This window comes from Opisthocomus hoazin, unplaced genomic scaffold (genome assembly GCF_030867145.1).
Source record: "Opisthocomus hoazin isolate bOpiHoa1 unplaced genomic scaffold, bOpiHoa1.hap1 HAP1_SCAFFOLD_208, whole genome shotgun sequence".
Taxonomy (NCBI): Eukaryota; Metazoa; Chordata; class Aves; order Opisthocomiformes; family Opisthocomidae; genus Opisthocomus; species Opisthocomus hoazin.
The window spans coordinates 55,413-74,193 of record NW_027449061.1 but is presented as its reverse complement, the minus strand read 5'-3'; the positions used below and the strand labels follow the sequence as shown (position 1 = coordinate 74,193).

Below are 18,781 nucleotides of genomic sequence, written 5' to 3'. Positions count from 1 at the left end.
CAGGGGGTGCAGAGGGGTCGCTGTGTGTCTCGGGGGGGGCACAGGGCTCTCGGGGGGTGCCTGGGGGTCTCGGGGGGGGCACAGGGCTCTCGGGGGGTGCCTGGGGGTCTCGGGGGGGGCACAGGGGTCTCGGGGGGGTCAGCTGTCACCCGCCATCGCCCCAGCAATTTGTCACCCGGCCCCTAATCCCCCTAATTCCCCCCCCCGGGCCGAAGCCGCCCCATTTCCTTAATTAGATCAGTAAAAATAACCGGGGGGGGGGGGCAAAAGGGGGGCCGGGGCCCCCCCGCAGGGCCGCACCCCTGGGTCCCCCCTGATTCTTGGGGGGGGGGGGGGCAGAGCCGGACGCCTGGGTCCCTCCGGAGCAGGAGGTTTGGGGGGGTCTCGCCCCAGGGTGGGGGGACACTGGGGTCCCCCCCCGCGCCCCCCCTCCCCGGCCCAGCTCCACGCAGCCCTCTCCTTCTTCTCCGCTTTATTATTAATTATTAATTATTATAATAATTATTATTATGAATTCATTATTTAAAGCCTTTTCCTTCCTCCGGGCGCTCGCCGGCCCCACAGCGAGCGGGGCGGGGGGGGCCACGCAGCTACGGGGGGGGGGGGGGGGACGGGGGAGATTTGGGGGGGTCGGGGCTCGGCCCCGGGGGGAGGAGGTCGGGGTGCAGCGGGGTGGCCGGCTGGAACGGGGGGGTCCCACCGGGCTGGGGGTCCCAAGGGGGTGTTCCGTGATGGGGTGCTCCATGCTGGGGTGCTCCATGTTGGGGTGCTCCGTGCCGTGGGAATAGTCCGTGGTCCCGGGATGCTCCATGGTGCTGGGATGCTCCGTGCTGGGGTGCTCCGGGGTGCCGGGGTGCTCCTTGCCATGGGGATCCACCATGACGTGATGCTCCGTGCCGTGATGCTCCGTGCCATGGAGATCCACCACGACGTGATGCCCCGTGCCGGGATGCTCCGTGCCACGGGGATGTTCCTTGCCATGAGGCTCCATGCCGGGGTGCTCCGTGTCACGGGGATCCTCCGTGCCGTGATGCTCCGTGCCATGGAGATCCTCCATGATGTGACGCCCCGTGCCATGGGGATGCTCCATGACGTGATGCCCCATGCCGGGATCCTCCATGCCGGGATGCCCTATGCCGGGATGGTCCATGCCATGGAGATCCACCACGACGTGATGCCCCATGCCGGGATGCTCCATGCCATGGGGATGCTCCATGACGTGATGCTCCATGCCGTGATGCTCTGTGCCATGGAGATCCTCCATGATGTGATGCCCCATGCTGGGATGCTCGGTGCCGTGATGCTCCATGTCATGGGGATCCACCATGATGTGATGCCCCGTGCCGGGATGCCCCATGCCGTGATGCTCCATGCCATGGAGATCCTCCATGATGTGATGCCCCATGCCGGGATGCTCCGTGCCGGGATGCTCCGTGCCGGGATGCTCCGTGCCATGGAGATCCACCATGACCTGATGCCCCGTGCTGTGATGCTCCATGCCATGGAGATCCACCATGACGTGATGCCCCGTGCCACAGGGATGTTCCTTGCCATGAGGCTCCGTGCCGTGATGCTCCATGTCATGGGGATCCACCATGACCTGATGCTTCATGCCATGGGGATCCACCATGACCTGATGCCCCATGCCGGGATGCTCGGTGCCGGGATGCTCCGTGCCATGGGGATCCACCACGATGTGATGCCCCGTGCCGGGATGCTCCATGCCATGGAGATCCACCATGACCTGATGCTCCGTGCCATGGAGTTCCACCACGACGTGATGCCCCGTGCCGGGATGCTCAGTGCCGTGATGCTCCATGCCATGGAGATCCTCCATGATGTGATGCCCCGTGCCGGGATGCCCCATGCCGGGATGCTCCGTGCCGGGATGCTCCGTGCCATGGAGATCCACCATGACCTGATGCTCCGTGCTGTGATGCTCCATGCCATGGAGATCCACCATGACGTGATGCCCCCGTGCCACAGGGATGTTCCTTGCCATGAGGCTCCGTGCCGTGATGCTCCATGTCATGGGGATCCACCATGACCTGATGCTTCATGCCATGGGGATCCACCATGACGTGATGCCCCGTGCCGGGATGCTCCGTGCTGGGATGCTCTGTGCCGGGATGCTCCGTGCCATGGGGATCCACCACGATGTGATGCTCCGTGCCGTGATGCTCCGTGCCATGGAGATCCACCATGACCTGATGCTCCGTGCCATGGGGATCCACCATGACCTGATGCCCCATGCCGGGATGCCCCGTGCCGGGATGCTCAGTGCCGTGATGCTCCGTGCCATGGAGATCCACCATGACCTGATGCTCCGTGCCATGGAGTTCCACCACGACGTGATGCCCCGTGCCGGGATGCTCAGTGCCGGGAGGCCCCGCGCCGTCCAGCCGCCCCCCGGCGCAGCGCTGCGTTGCCTGGGCTTCTGCCGCTCCCGTGCCAACCCGGAGGGGTCTCGGGCGCCGTCGGCGGGGGCCGGCGCGTGTGTCCCCCCCCTGGTCCCTCACAAGACCTGGAACTTCCAGGAGCTCTGGTCCTTGTAGTCCAGGCAGTCGGCGGCGTTGAAGCTCAGCTTCCAGGAGCTCTGATCCTTGTAATCCAAACAGTCGACGGCGCCGAAACCCAGCGCCGCCGCCGCGCCGTAACCTTGCCCCGCCAAGCCGGCGGGCGAAGGGGCCAGGTGGGCACCCATGGCGGGGGCTGCCAGGGGGCTGAGCGCCGCGCCGGGAGCCCCCAGCTGCGGGTGCATGGGCGAGAGGTAGGAGCCGCAGTCCAGACCCCCGAAATAGGCGCCCGAGCCGCCGTAACCTTGCCCGTAGCCGGCGGCTTGGCCGTAACCGCCGGCGAAAGGCGTCGACCGCGGCAAACCCGGCGCGGCCGACGAAGCCAACGGGTCGGCCACGGGCGAGATGGAAGCCGGGCTCCAGATGGAGACGGTGGCACCGGCGGCCGAGCTCGGGGTGCCGGCGGGCGCGGTGGGTGGGGGGCTGTAGGGTCCCGGCGCGGCGGGCGGCGGCGGCGGCGGCGATGTCGGCGTCGCGGGCCGGCGAGGGTTTCTTCTTGGCGGGGCGAGCCTTGGCCTGGCCGCCGCTCTGCTGCTGCTGCTGCTGCTGCCGGCACTTGGCGCGGCGGTTCTTGAACCAGACCTGGGGGAGACGGGGAAACTGAGGCACGGCGCGGCGGCGGGCGGGGATGCCGTGACCGTGCCATTGCGCGTGGGGGTGGGGGTGAGCCCTGCGTGTGCACGTGGGGCTTTGCATGACCTCTGCGTGTGCACGTGGGGCTGGGCATGACCCCTGCGTGTGCACGTGGGGCTGGGCATGACCCCTGCGTGTGCACATGGGGCTGGGCATGACCCCTGCGTGTGCACGTGGGGCTGGGGCATGACCCCTGCGTGTGCACGTGGGGGCTGGGCATGACCTCTGCGTGTGCACGTGGGGCTGGGCATGACCCTTGCGTGTGCACATGGGGCTGGGCATGACCTCTGCGTGTGCACATGGGGCTGGACATGACCCCTGCGTGTGCACGTGGGGCTTTGCATGACCTCTGCGTGTGCACGTGGGGCTTTGCATGACCTCTGTGTGTGCACATGGGGCTGGACATGACCCTTGCGTGTGCACGTGGGGCTTTGCATGACCCCTGCGTGTGCACATGGGGCTGGACATGACCCCTGCGTGTGCACGTGGGGCTTTGCATGACCTCTGCGTGTGCACGTGGGGCTTTGCATGACCCCTGCGTGTGCACGTGGGGCTGGACATGACCCCTGCGTGTGCACGTGGGGCTTTGCATGACCTCTGTGTGTGCACGTGGGGCTGGACATGACCCTTGCGTGTGCATGTGGGGCTTTGCATGACCGTGTGTGTGGGGCTGGACATTACCCCTGCGTGTGCACATGGGGCTGGGCATGACCCCTGCGTGTGCACGTGGGGCTGGGCATGACCCCTGCGTGTGCACGTGGGGCTGGACATGACCCCTGCTCGTGCCCACGAGGCCTCACACGACCCCTGCTCGTGCCCATGGGGCTTTGCACGACCCCTGCTCACACACGTGGGGCTTCACACGTGCACATGGGGCTGTTCACGACCCCTGCTCGTGCCCACGGGCTTGTGCATGACCCTTGCTCGTGCCCATGGGGCTTTGCACGACCCCTGCTCACACACATGGGGCTTTGCACGTGCACATGGGGCTGTTCACAACCCCAGCTCGTGCCCACGAGGCCTCACACAACCCCTGCTCATGCACATGGGGCTTTGCACAACCCCTGCTCACACACGTGGGGCTTTGCATGTGCACGTGGGGCTGCTCACGACCCCTGCTCGTGCCCACGGGGCTTTGCACGACCCCTGCTCACACACATGGGGCTTCACACGTGCACGTGGGTCTGTGCACAACCCCTGCTCGAGCCCACGGGGCTTTGCATGACCCCTGCTCACACACATGGGGCTTTGCACGACCCCTGCTCACACACGTGGGGCTTTGCACGTGCACATGGGGCTGTTCACAACCCCAGCTCGTGCCCACGAGGCCTCACACAACCCCTGCTCACACACGTGGGGCTTTGCATGTGCACGTGGGGCTGCTCACGACCCCTGCTCGTGCCCACGGGGCTTTGCACGACCCCTGCTCACACACATGGGGCTTCACACGTGCACGTGGGTCTGTGCACAACCCCTGCTCGAGCCCACGGGGCTTTGCATGACCCCTGTTCACACACATGGGGCTTCACACGTGCACGTGGGGCTGTTCACAACCCCAGCTCGTGCCCACGAGGCCTCGCACGACCCCTGCTCACACACGTGGGTCTGTGCACAACCCCTGCTCGTGCCCACGGGGCTTCGCCCGACCCCTGCTCACGCACGTGGGGCGGCGCGGGGCCCACCTGGACGCGGGACTCGGGCAGGTTGATCTTCAGGGCCACCTCCTCGCGCATGAAGATGTCGGGGTAGCGCGTCTTGGCGAAGAGGGCCTCCAGGATGTCCAGCTGCGCCCGCGTGAACGTCGTGCGCTCCCGCCGCTGCTTGCGCGGGGTGGCTGCGGGGAAGGGGGGGGGGTCAGGGCTGGGGGGGTCCCCCCCCCTGCTCCGCGGCAGCCCCCCGAGGTGGGGGTGGGAGCTGGGGGGCAGCGGGAGGGGAGCGTGCGAGACGCGGGGCGGGATGCCCGTGCGAGACCCGCGCCGGGGGCAAAGCCCCCTCGTGCCACCCCCGTGAACCCCCCCGTGCACCCCACGCACCCCCCCTTGCACCCCACCCTCGTGCAAACCTCTCGTGCCACCTTCGTGACCCCCCCCCGTGCACCCCAGGCACCCCCCCTTGCACCCCACCCTCGTGCAAACCCCTCATTCCACCCCCGTGAACCCCCCCATGCACCCCATGCACCCCCTCTTGCACCCCACCCTCGTGCAAACCCCTCGTGGAACCCCCCTGTGCACCCCACACCCCCCCACGCACCCCCCCTTGCACCCACCCTCGTGCAAACCCCTCATGCCACCTTCATGACCCCTCCCGTGCACCCCAGGCACCCCCCCTTGCACCCCACCCTCGTGCAAACCCCTCATGCCACCTTCATGACCCCCCCCCCGTGCACCCCACACCCCCCCCCATTGCACCCCATCCTCGTGGAAACCCCTCGTGCCCCCCCCATGAACCCCCTTGTGCACCCCACGCACCCACCCATTGCACCCCATCCTCATGCAAACCCCCCGTGAACCCCCCCTGTGCACCCCAGGCACCCCCCCATGCACCTCCCCTTGCACCCCACCCTCATGAAAACCCCTCGTGCCACCTTCATGACCCCCCCCCGTGCAAACCCCCCGTGCCACCCCTGTGACCCCCCCCTTGCGCCCCCCCGTGCCCCCCCGTGCCCCCTTGCGCCCCCCCGTGCCCCCCGTGCCCCCCCGTGAACCCCCCCTTGCGCCCCCCCGTGCCCCCCCCTGCCCCCCGTCACCCCCGTGCCCCCCTTGCCCCTCTTCCCTCCCCCGTGCCCCCCCCGTGCCACCCCCCGTGAACCACCCCCCCGTGCCCCCTTGCGCCCCCCCCTGCCCCCCCTGCCCCCTTGCCCCCCCCGTGCCCCCTTGCGCCCCCCCGTGCCCCCATGCCCCCCCCGCCCCCCTTCCCCCCCCGTGCCCCCCTGCCCCCCCCCGTGCCCCCCGTGCCCCCCGTGCCCCCCCCGCCCCCCTTTCCCCCCCCGTGCCCCCCTGCCCCCCCCACCCCCCGTGCCCCCCGTGCCCCCCTTGCCCCCCCCGTGCCCCCCCCGCCCCCCGTGCCCGCCCTGCCCCCCCCTTCCCCCCCCGTGCCCCCTTGCCCCCCCCGTGCCCCCCCTTGCCCCCCTTGCCCCCCCCTTCCCCCTCCATGCCCCCCCGTGCCCCCCCGTGCCACCCCCGTGAACCACCCCCCCGTGCCCCCTTGCCCCCCCCCGTGCCCCCCCCTGCCCCCCCGTGCCCCCCTGCCCCCCCTGCCCCCCCCGTGCCCACCGGGGTACCCCACGGCGGGGTGCAGCAGCTCCACGGGGGCCCCGGCCAGGCCCAGGGCGCTGACGCCGTAGTGGGGCTGCTTGGCGTAGGCCATCATGCTGCGTGCCAGGGGCCCCGGCGGCGGCACGGGCACCGGCTGGGCACGCTGCGAGGGCACGCGCCGCGTCACCCCATGGCACCCACGGCACCCACGGCACCCACGGCACCGCGCGGGGCGGGATGGCGGGGCACGGCGTGGCATGGCATGGCTTGGGGTGGTGTGGCACGGCGGGGCATGGCAACCGCGCGGCATGGCATGGCATGGCTTGGGGTGGCGTGGCACGGCATGGCATGGCACCATGCGGCATGGCATGGCATGGCATGACATGGCATGGCACCCGCGCGGCGTGGCATGGCTTGGGGTGGCATGGCACAGCATGGCACGGGGCGGGATGGCGTGGCACGGCGGGGCATGGCACCGCGCGGCATGGCATGGGGCATGGCTTGGGGTGGCGTGGCACGGCATGGCATGGCACCATGCGGCATGGCACAGCATGGCATGACATGGCGTGGCACAGCGTGGCATGGCACGGCTTGGGGTGGCATGGCACAGCATGGCATGGGGCAGGATGGCGTGGCATGATGTGGCATGGCACCACATGGCATGGCACAGCATGGCATGGCACAGCATGGCACGGGGCGGGATGGCGTGGCACGGCGGGGCACAGCACCGCATGGCATGGCATGGCACGGGGCGGGATGGCGTGGCACGGCGTGGCATGGCACCATGCAGCATGGCATGGCATGGCACCACGCGGCATGGCATGGCTTGGGGTGGCGTGGCACAGCATGGCACGGGGCAGGATGGCGTGGCACGGTGTGGCATGGCACGGCGTGGCATGGCACCATGCAGCATGGCATGGCACCGCGCGGCATGGCACGGCTTGGCATGACATGGCATGGCACCGCGCGGCGTGGCACAGGGCGGGATGGCGTGGCACGGCGTGGCATGGCACCATGCGGCATGGCATGGCTTGGCATGTCATGGCATGGCGCGGCGTGGCACAGCTTGGCATGGCATGGCATGGCACCGCGCGGCATGGCATGGCTTGGGGTGGCGTGGCACAGCATGGCACGGGGCGGGATGGCGTGGCACGGCGTGGCATGGCACGGCACTGCGTGGCATGGCACGGCTTGGGGTGGCGTGGCACGGGGCAGGATGGCGTGGCACAGTGTGGCATGGCACTGCGCGGCATGGCACGGCTTGGCATGACATGGTGTGGCACGGGGCAGGATGGCAGGGGATGGCATGGCATGGCACCACGCGGCATGGCACGGCTTGGGGTGGCACGGGGCAGGGCAGGATGGCGTGGCACCGCATGGCACGGCTTGGGGTGGCATGGGGCAGGATGGCAGGGGATGGCATGGCGTGGCATGGTGTGGTACAGCACGGGGCAGGATGGCGTGGCACAGCCTGGCATGGCACTGCATGGCATGGCATGGCTTGGGGTGGCGTGGCATGGTGTGGCATGGCTTGGGGTGGCACAGGGCAGGATGGCGGGGGATGGCATAGCATGACACAGCATGGCACCACGCAGCGTGGCACAGCTTGGCACGGCATGGCACAGTGCTGGATGGCGTGGCACGGCATGACATGGCATGTCACCACGCAGCGTGGCACGGCTTGGTACAGCACGGCATGGGGCAGGATGGCGGGGGATGGCATGGCACCGCGCGGCGTGGCACAGCTTGGGGTGGCATGGCACAGGGCAGGATGGCGGGGGATGGCATGTCACCACACAGCGTGGCACAGATTGGCACGGCATGGCACGGCACGGGGTAGGGTGGCATGGGACGGCGCGATGCAGCGTGGCACAGCCCGGTACAGCACGGCGCAGGACAGCGTGGCACGGTGTGGCATGGCCCGGTGCAGCGTGGCACGGCCCGGTGCCACATGGCTTGGCATGGCTCGGCGCAGCCCGGCACACCACGACATGGCACAGCGTGGCATGGCACCAGGGGACAGCGCGGGGACATCTCTGCCACCTCCGCGGCAGGGGACACAGCCAGTGGCTTGTCCCCGCGCCAGGGGAGGCCACCCCGGAGATGGCCACCGTCCCCAGGACGGGGACAGGGCGGGTGGCTTCTCCGCCATCCAAGGGACGTCACCCTGGGGCTGAGGACCACGTCCCCAAGCTGGGGACAGAGCTGGTGGCTTCTCCGCCATCCAAGGGACATCACCCTGGGGCTGGTGATCATGTCACCAAGCCGGGGACGGAGCTGGTGGCCTGTCCCCAACCCATGGGACGTCATCCCAAGGTCTAGGACCATGTCCCCAAGCCGTGAATGGAGCTGGTGGCTTCTCCACCATCCAAGGGACGTCACCCTGGGGCTGGTGACCACATCCCCAAGCCAGGGACAAAGCCGGTGGCTTCTCCACCATCCAAGGGACGTCACCCCAAGGTCGAGGACCATGTCCCCAAGCCAGGGATGGAACTGGTGGCTTCTCTGCCATCCAAGGGACATCACCCTGGGGCTGGTGACCATGTCCCCGATGTGGGGACGGAGCTGGTGGCTTCTCTGCCATCCAAGGGACATCACCCTAGGGCTGAGGACCACGTCCCCAAGCTGGGAACGGAGCTGGTGGCTTCACCATGACCCAGGGGACATCACCCTGGGGCTGGTGACCACGTCCCCAAGCTGGGAACGGAGCTGGTGGCTTCACCATGACCCAGGGGACATCACCCTGGGGCTGGTGACCACGTCCCCAAGCCAGGGACAGAGCCAGTGGCTTCTCTGCCATGGAGGGGACATCACCCCAGGGCTGGTGACCATGTCCCCAAGCCGGGGATGGAGCCGGTGGCTTCTCCACCATCCATGGGATGTCACCCCAAGGTTGAGGACCATGTCCCCAAGCCATGGACAGAGCCAGTGGCCTGTCTCCAACCCATGGGACCTCATCCCAAGGTTGAGGACCATGTCCCCAACCCGTGGATGGAGCCGGTGTCTTCTCCACCATCCAAGGGACATCACCCTAGGGCTGAGGACCACGTCCCCAAGCTGGGAACGGAGCCGGTGGCCTGTCCCTAACCCATGGGACCTCATCCCAAGGTCAAGGACCAAGTCCCCAAACCATAGACAGAGCTGGTGGCTTCTCCACCATCCATGGGACATCACCCTGGGGCTGAGGACCACGTCCCCAAGCTGGGAACGGAGCCGGTGGCCTGTCCCTAACCCATGGGACCTCATCCCAAGGTCGAGGACCAAGTCCCCAAACCATGGATGGAGCTGGTGGCTTCCCCACCATCCATGGGACATCACCCTGGGGCTGAGGACCATGTTCCCAAACCATGGACAGAGCCCGTGGCCTGTCCCCAACCCATGGGACGTCACCCCAAGGTCGAGGACCATGTCCCCAAGCCGTGAACGGAGCCGGTGGCTTTTCCACCATCCATGGGACGTCACCCCAAGGTCGAGGACCACGTCCCCAAGCCAGGGACGGAGCTGGTGGCTTCTCCACCATCCAAGGGACGTCGCCCTAGGGCTGAGGGTGGCCTGTCCCCAACCCAGGGGACACCTCCCCAGCCCCGAGCACCCCATCCCCACGCCAAGGGCCGGAGCCGGTGGCCCGTCCCCACCCCAGGGGACACCACCCTGGGCTGCCCGAGTTGGGGACGGCCCCGCTGGTTCGTCCCCCCACCCTGGATCCCTCTCGGGGACCCCGCGAGCCGGTGGCCTACCTGCGGCGGTGACGGTGACGGCGGCGGGGAAGGCGTCCCCGCGGCGGGGGGAGATTTAAGTCGGGCCCGGCGTGATGTCACCGGCCGCCGCCGCCGCTAATCCCCGGGGGTGACATTGGCCCCGGCCGGGGCTAATCCACCCCCGCCGGCAATTAGCGCTCATCCCCTCCCCCCACACCCCTCCCTCCTCCTTTCGGGGGGACCCCGGCCCCCGTTAGCGTCGGGGCTAACGACCCGCTTCTAATTAACGCCCCAATAGGGCCAGCGGCACCCCGCATCGTTAATAACGAACCCTGTCGTTACGAGGCGGGGTGATTCGGTGGGCCCCCCGCCAGCTCGTTAGGGTAAATGAAGGCTGAAGGGGGGGGTCAGGGCCCCTCCTGGGGGTCGTTTGGGGGGGCTGGGGGGGGGGTTGGCCGGACACCTGGGTCCTTGTCGTGGGGAGGGGGCTGTGGGGTCCCTGGGGGGGGGGGAAGGGAACATGGCCCCCCCGGCTCCATGGGGCTAATCCTGGGGACAGCTGCCACGTCTGGGGCCTGGGGGGGGGGATGGGGACGTGGGGACCCCCAGCCAGGGCCATGGGGACCCCCGGGGGGGCTGCCCTGGGAGGGAGGGGGGCTCTGGGGGGAGGTGCTGCCCCCCAACCCGGCGGGGGCCCCCCCAGACGGCGGGGGGAGCAGCTGGGAGGGGACTGTTGAAATCGGGCTGATTAGTTTGTTTTTCAGACGCGGGGGATTTGGGGCCGATTAACCCTAATCCCCCCGCGGGGGGGGGGCTGAGCACAGACACAGCCGCCCCAGCCCCCCAAAACCACCCCACGGCGGGGGGGGGCTCAACCCCGGGGCGATCCCCGCGGCGTTACGCCCCCGAACCCCGAATTAAACGCTGATAATTTGGGGGGGGGGCAGGGAAAGCGGCCCCAGCCGCGCTGCTCGTTACCCTCGTTACCCTCGTTAGGACGCGGCTGTTTCGGGGGGCCCTGGCGGCGCGGCGGGGTGACGGGGGGCGGGGGGGCCTCACGACGGGCACCCAGGCTGGCCGGCGAGCGGGCCCGTCTGCGCAGGGAAACGCGGCGCGGCAGCGCTGGTCACGGCGGAGCGCCAGGGTTCCGATGAAAATATCTGGAATTTTAATAATTTTTATAGATATATCTAGATTTTTTATAGAGAGCTAGAATTTTTTATAGATACCTAGAATTCTTACAGATATATCTAGATTTTTTATAAAGATATCTAGAATTTTTAGATACCTAGAAATTTTTATAGATACCTAGAATTTTAGAGATATCTAGAAATTTTTATAAAGATATCCAGAATTTTAGAGATATCTAGATTTTTTAATAAAGATACCTAGAATTTTTATAGATATATCTAGATTTTTTATAGAGATAGCTAGAATTTTTTATAGATACCTAGAATTTTTATAGATATATCTAGATTTTTTATATAGATATCTAGAATTTTTAGATATCTAGAAATTTTTATAAAGATATCTAGAATTTTAGAGATATCTAGATTTTTTAATAAAGATACCTAGAATTTTTTATAGATATATCTAGATTTTTAATAGAGATAGCTAGAATTTTTTATAGATACCTAGAATTTTTATAGATATATCTAGATTTTTTATAAAGATATCTAGAATTTTTAGATATCTAGAAATTTTTATAGATACCTAGAATTTTTATAGATATATCTAGATTTTTTAATAAATATATCTAGAATTTTAGAGATATCTAGTTTTTAGATACCTAGAATTTTATAGATATATCTAGAATTTTTAATAAATATATCTAGAATTTTTTATACAGACATCTAGAATTTTAGAGATATCTAGATTTTTTTATAAAGGTACCTAGAATTCTTAGAGATATCTAGAATTTTTTCATAAAGATACCTAGAATTCTTATAGAGATCTAGAATTTTTCTACAGATCTCTAGAATTCTTGTAAAGATCTAGACTTTTTATAAAGATATCTAGACATTTTATAAAGATCCAGAATTTTTATAAAGACGTGTAGAATTCTGATAGGTATCTAGAATTTTTATGAAGATATCTAGAGTTTTTATAAAAACATCTACAATTTTTATAAACATAACTAGATTTTTTGAGAGATCTAGAATTTTTTATAGATATCTAGACTTTTTATAAAGATATCTAGATTTTTATAGAGATCTGCAACTTTCAATACCGAAATCTAGAATTTTTGAGAGAAATTGATGCTTTTTATAACGGTATCTGCAACTTTCAGTATCGATATCTAGAATTTTTAATAAAGGTATCCAGAAGTTTTAATAAAGATCTAGAATTTTTAATAGAATCTATGATTTTTATAAAGGTATCTAGAATTTTTAATAAAGATATCTAGAATTTTTAGAGAGATCTAGAATTTTTAAGAGATCTGTTTTTAGAGATCTATGATTTTTATAAAGATATCTAGAATTTTTTATAAACATCTCTAGAACTTTTAGATCTGTACTTTTTATAGAGATTTTTTTTTTACAGATATCTAGAATTTTTTTATAAAGAGATCGATAATTTTTATATATATATCTGTAATTTGTTAGATATCTATACTTCTATCTAGACAACTATGACTTTTATAGGTATCTCTACTTTTACCATATCCATACTTTTATATAAAGATACCTACACTTCTAGAAAGCCCCATCTCCATATTTATATATCAATATTTATCTATACTTACAGCAAACCGTTTATCTGTATTTATACATAAAAATCGGTATTTATATCAACCATACACCCATATTTATATAAAAAGATGTGTCTATTTTTATACAGACATATCTATGCTTATAGAAAAACATATCTCCATATTGATATATTTATCTATACTTACAGAAAACCCTTCACCTCTAATTATATTTATCTGTGCTTATAGAAAACATGTATCTACTTACATAACAACACGCATCTACAGAAAAAAGAAAAATATTTATATAAAAACATCTCTGCAAAAACATGTCTCTATAAAAATACATATATATTTATATAATAGTATATCTAGGGAAAAACCTGTATCTGTATTAAAAAAAAGATGTATTTATATAAAAATGTAACTCTAAAAACTTGTCTCTATAAAAATACATATATACTGATTAAATCCCTGTATCTCTATAAAACCATGGATCTATATAAAAATTTTTTGCTATAAACCCCTATATCTATATAAAAACACAGATCTATATAAAAATTTATTGCTGTAAGCCCCTATATCTATATAAAAACAGGGATCTATATAAAAATTTATTGCTATAAACCCATATAGCTATATAAAAACATGTCTCTATATAAAAATATATTGATATAAACCCCTATATCTATAAAAAACATGCATCTATATAAAAATATATCTATATGAAACCACATATCTATAAAAAGTATCTATATAAAATCATGTATCTATAAAAAACACAGATCTATATAAAAATTTATTGACATAAAACTAAATATCTATATAAAAACCTGCCTCTATATAAAAAGATACTGATATAAAATCATATATCTATATAAAAAAATGGATCTATATAAAGATATATTGATACGAAACCATACATCTTTATAAAACCATGGATCTCTATTTTTATATAAATATATCTAACTTAGGTAAAACCACCCCCCAGTATTTAAATATCTACCTATATTTCTATAAAAATTATAAAAATTCTCCATTTCTGTTGCCCCCCCCCCCCCCGCGCATCTGCCCCCTGCACACGCAGGCGCCCTCGCCCAGCGCCGCTTTTTGAGGCGCAGCGCCCCGATATCCCCCGTTTTTAAGCAAAATCTGCCCCGGGACCGGGGTTCTCGGGCAGGGCTGGGCCCCCGCCACCCCGTTTTGGGGGGAGGGCACCCCGTCCTCAGGTGCCCGCCCCGCCCTGCGGCCCCCTAATCCCGATTAGGGTGGCTCGGGGGGGGGGCTCTAAATTTAACGCCGGGGTGTCAGGAGCAATCACGTCAGCGCCCCGGGGTAATCCGGCCCCGCGGCCCCCCCAAATCACCCCAAAAAGGGGAAGGGAGAGGGGAAAACCCTGCCCCGGATCCCCAAATTACCCCCCCCCTCCCAATCCGCCGATTTTGGGGCGCGGGATTTATTTCTAATCAAGGCGGCGGCGGCGATGGGTTGGGGCTGGGATTAATTAGGAAAGAAACGGCGAACGTGAACGGGTTTTCTTTATTCCATCGCCACCGCGGGGTGGAGAAACGCGGCCGCTACAAACTGGAACGGGCGGGGGGGGGGAAAGGAGGGCAGGGAGAGCGTTGGGCCCCCCCCAAATCCCGCGCCGGGGAAAGGAGCGGGAATGGGAGCCGTCCCCGCCCGGGGGCTTCGAGAGGCCAAAGCTCTTCTCACGCCCCAATAATCCACGAGGGTCGCGTAGAAAACTGACTTCAAAAAGTTTCCCCCCACCCCCCCAACTTGTAGATATTTTTTTTGCAGATCAGAGATGGAAAAAAACCCAAAATGTGTACAAAAATGGGGGGGGGGGGGGGAGGAAAAAAATAATCCAAAAAAAAGTCTTGGAAAGCCGTGCGTCGGTCCGGCTCTCGCAACGCGCGGGAGCAGGAGAAACAACCCCCCCCCCCCCCCGAAAAAAAACCACCCCCTTTTCCTCATCGGTGTGCCCCCCCCCCCAAGCCCCGAGTCTCGCCCGCCGCCCTACGCCCGCTCGCCGCGGATGCGCCGCGCCAGCTGGATGTCCTTGGGCATGATGGTGACCCTCTTGGCGTGGATGGCGCAGAGGTTGGTGTCTTCGAAAAGGCCCACCAGGTACGCTTCGCTGGCCTCCTGCCGGGACAGAGCCGCGGGGTTGAACGGAGCGGGCGTTAACGGTGGCGAGGCGGGGGGGGTTGGGCAGCCCCAGTATCCCCCAGCGCTGCGAGGGACTGGGGGATGGCGGGGAGGGGGGGGGGGTCTCACCTGCAGAGCCCCGATGGCAGCGCTCTGGAAGCGCAGGTCGGTCTTGAAGTCCTGCGCGATCTCACGGACCAGGCGCTGGAAGGGCAGCTTGCGGATCAGCAGCTCCGTCGACTTCTGGTACCGCCGGATCTCCCGCAGGGCCACCGTGCCGGGCCTACGCCGGATCCCACCAGTTCAAACCAGTTAGAAACCGATCTTGGGCATTCAAACCAGTCAGAAACCGCTCTGGGGCCTTCAAACCAGTCGGAAACCAGTCAGAAACCGCTCTGGGGCCTTCAAACCAGTCACAAACCAGTCAGAAACCGCTCTGGGGCCTTCAAACCAGTCACAAACCAGTCAGAAACCGCTCTGGCACCTTCAAACCAGTTGGAAACCGGTCAGAAACCACTCTTGGGCTTTCAAACCAGTCACAAACCAGTCAGGCACAACTCTGGGGCCTTCAAACCAGTCAGAAACCGGTCAGGCACCGCTCTGGCGCCTTCAAACCAGTCACAAACCGGTCAGAAACCGCTCTGGGGCCTTCAAACCAGTCACAAACCGGTCAGGCACCGCTCTGGCGCCTTCAAACCAGTCGGAAACCGGTCAAGCACGGCTCTGGCGCCTTCAAACCAGTCAGAAACCAGTCAGGCACGGCTCTGGCGCCTTCAAACCAGTCAGAAACCGGTCAGGCACCGCTCTGGCGCCTTCAAACCAGTCGGAAACCGGTCAAGCACGGCTCTGGCGCCTTCAAACCAGTCAGAAACCAGTCAGGCACGGCTCTGGCGCCTTCAAACCAGTCAGAAACCAGTCAGGCACCGCTCTGGCGCCTTCAAACCAGTCAGAAACTGGTCAGGCACCGCTCTGGGGCCTTCAAACCAGTCACAAACCAGTCAGAAACCGCTCTGGGGCCTTCAAATCAGTCACAAACCGGTCAGGCACCGCTCTGGGGCCTTCAAACCAGTCACAAACCGGTCAGAAATCGCTCTGGGGCCTTCAAACCAGTCACAAACCGGTCAGAAACCGCTCTGGCGCCTTCAAACCAGTCGGAAACCAGTCAGAAACCGCTCTGGCGCCTTCAAACCAGTCGGAAACCAGTCAGAAACCGCTCTGGGGCCTTCAAATCAGTCACAAACCGGTCAGGCACCGCTCTGGGGCCTTCAAACCAGTCACAAACCGGTCAGAAATCGCTCTGGGGCCTTCAAACCAGTCACAAACCGGTCAGAAACCGCTCTGGCGCCTTCAAACCAGTCGGAAACCAGTCAGAAACCGCTCTGGCGCCTTCAAACCAGTCGGAAACCAGTCAGAAACCGCTCTGGGGCCTTCAAACCAGTCGGAAACCGGTCAGGCACCGCTCTGGGGCCTTCAAACCAGTCACAAACCGGTCAGGCGCCGCTCTGGCGCCTTCAAACCAGTCAGAAACCGGTCAGGCGCCGCTCTGGGGCCTTCAAACCAGTCACAAACCGGTCAGGCGCCGCTCTGGCGCCTTCAAACCAGTCAGAAACCGGTCAAGCACCGCTCTGGTGCCTTCAAACCAGTCAGAAACCGGTCAGGCGCCGCTCTGGCGCCTTCAAACCAGTCAAAAACCGGTCAGGCACCGCTCTGGGGCCTTCAAACCAGTCACAAACCGGTCAGAAACCGCTCTGGGGCCTTCAAACCAGTCACAAACCGGTCAGAAACCGCTCTGGGGCCTTCAAACCAGTCACAAACCGGTCAGAAACCGCTCTGGGGCCTTCAAACCAGTCACAAACCGGTCAGAAACCGCTCTGGGGCCTTCAAACCAGTCACAAACCGGTCAGAAACCGCTCTGGGGCCTTCAAACCAGTCACAAACCGGTCAGAAACCGCTCTGGGGCCTTCAAACCAGTCGGAAACCAGTCAGGCACCGCTCTGGGGCCTTCAAACCAGTCACAAACCGGTCAGAAACCGCTCTGGGGCCTTCAAACCAGTCACAAACCAGTCAGGCACCGCTCTGGGGCCTTCAAACCAGTCACAAACCGGCCAGGCACCGCTCTGGGGCCTTCAAACCAGTCACAAACCGGCCAGGCGCCGCTCCGGGGCCTTCAAACCAGTCACAAACCAGTCAGAAACCGGTCAGACGCTGCCCTCGGGCGCTGCCAAGCGGGGCCCGCAGCCGGCCGCCCCCCCCCCCCGCCGTACCTGTAGCGGTGTGGTTTCTTCACGCCCCCCGTCGAGGGCGCGCTCTTCCGCGCCGCCTTGGTGGCCAGCTGCTTGCGCGGTGCCTTGCCGCCGGTGGATTTCCGAGCCGTCTGCTTGGTGCGGGCCATACCGGACGGTCACAGCCTACCGATGGGGGGGGGGGCGGGGAGAAGGCCGGCGTCGGTTGCTGGGCCGGGGAGGGAAGGGTGAGGCCGCAGCCGTTAACGGCCGTCGGGCGGGGAGGGGCGGCCGGTTGCTAGCGCTGGACCCCGGCCCGTTGCTGCGGCGCGGCCGCCCCTCGCCGGTTTCAGGGTGGGGAGAGGGCTCCGGGCCGGGTCCCGGCGGGCCCCCATGGCCTCACCGAGCCGGGGGAGAAGCCCCCGCCGTCCCCTCAGCGCCGTCGGACTACAACTCCCAGCGCGTGCCCCTCCCTCCCCCGCCGCAACCACCCAGCTGATTGGCTGGCGGCGCGCAGCCAATCGACTCGTACCCTGCAAGCAGTGGGGAGGCGCCGCTGAGCCTGTCTCCCGCCTAGACTGACGCGCCTCTCGGCCTATCGCCTCTCGGCTTATCGCCTCTCGGCCTCCTAGCCAATCAGCGGCCAGCGGCGGACGGAAGGCGGGACTGGGGAGTAGCGTTCTCCTCAGACGACCTCGGCGCCGGGCTGCCCCCCCCCCCCCCCCTCCCGGGCCGCCATTACCGGGCCCCGGGCCCCCGCCGCCATTACCTGCGTCCCCGGCCGGCGGCAGCGCTGGAGCCGTTGAGGGGGAACGGCGGGGGAGCGGAGGTGGGGTGGGGGAAGATCCCCTCTAGCCGCTGCTCTCGCTCCCTTCCCGCCTTTCCCGGCAGAAAATGGCGGGCTCCCGGCGGCGGCTCGTTTCCCGTCATGCACCGCGGCGGCGGGGCGGGGGGGTCGGCTGAGGTGAGGCGAGCCGCCGCCATCTTGTGACCCGCCGCAGGGCCCACGGCCCGCTTGAGGCGGCCTCGAGGCCCCGTTTCCCCCCCCCCCCCCCCCAAACCCCCCCGTTCCCACCTCCGGGCGAGCCGTCGGTGGAAGCCAAACCGGTTTCCCCCGCGTTGAGCGGCCTCGGCGGGACGAGCGAGGGAGAAGGGCCCCTCAGAGAGGCGGCGCCCAGGCCCCGCTTCCCCTCAGTGCGCCTTCGAGGTAGCGTTTCACCCCAGCAATGCTCGCCAAGACATTTTTAAACCTTTAAATCCCATTTTTAATCCACGCTTGGCGTTACCAACGTTGAGGGGAAAATAAACCACGCGAGGGGAGAAATGGGGGAGAAACCTCACCTCACGTCCTCCGCGGTCAGCAGAGGGCACGCGTCCGCCACCAAAAACACCAAAAAATAACCCAAACCCAGCTCGGATTTGCCACAACTTTATTCCAGACAAGCCGCCAAGCCGTGAGGGAGTTACCGAGGGCACCGAGGGGTGGGGGACGAGGGGGAAAATAATTTAAAAAAAAAAGAATTAAAAACCCTTAAAGAATTAAAAAAAAAGA

General features: G+C 61.1%; 2 protein-coding genes across 2 annotated transcripts; both read right to left on the bottom strand.

Annotated features, from left to right (window-relative positions):
* Window positions 1–1,885: 1,885 nt before the first annotated feature.
* LOC142360356 (homeobox protein otx5-like) lies at window positions 1,886–6,578 on the bottom strand. Its single transcript, XM_075412527.1, is given in 4 exon segments — window positions 1,886–3,022; window positions 3,024–3,158; window positions 4,892–5,043; window positions 6,482–6,578. Coding segments are annotated over 4 exon segments (891 nt in total). The 3' UTR covers window positions 1,886–2,515.
* An 8,253-nt stretch (window positions 6,579–14,831) lies between these two features.
* LOC142360360 (histone H3.3A) lies at window positions 14,832–18,156 on the bottom strand. The gene is made up of 4 exons (XM_075412531.1): window positions 17,999–18,156; window positions 17,272–17,458; window positions 15,137–15,290; window positions 14,832–15,004 (listed from the first exon to the last, which is right to left on the bottom strand). Exons 2-4 carry the CDS (start codon window positions 17,397–17,399, stop codon window positions 14,876–14,878), a joined length of 411 nt encoding a protein of 136 aa, XP_075268646.1. The 5' UTR covers window positions 17,400–17,458; window positions 17,999–18,156; the 3' UTR covers window positions 14,832–14,875.
* Window positions 18,157–18,781: the final 625 nt, after the last annotated feature.

Excerpts from the sequence above, each read along its gene's own strand:
- LOC142360360 (XM_075412531.1), bottom strand. The coding sequence starts at position 17,399 with ATGGCCCGCACCAAGCAGACGGCTCGGAAATCCACCGGCGGCAAGGCA. Across the intron at positions 15,291-17,271 it reads AAGAAACCACACCGCTACAG|GCCCGGCACGGTGGCCCTGC; the intron begins GTACGGCGGGGG and ends GATCCGGCGTAG. Across the intron at positions 15,005-15,136 it reads CTGCCATCGGGGCTCTGCAG|GAGGCCAGCGAAGCGTACCT; the intron begins GTGAGACCCCCC and ends CTGTCCCGGCAG.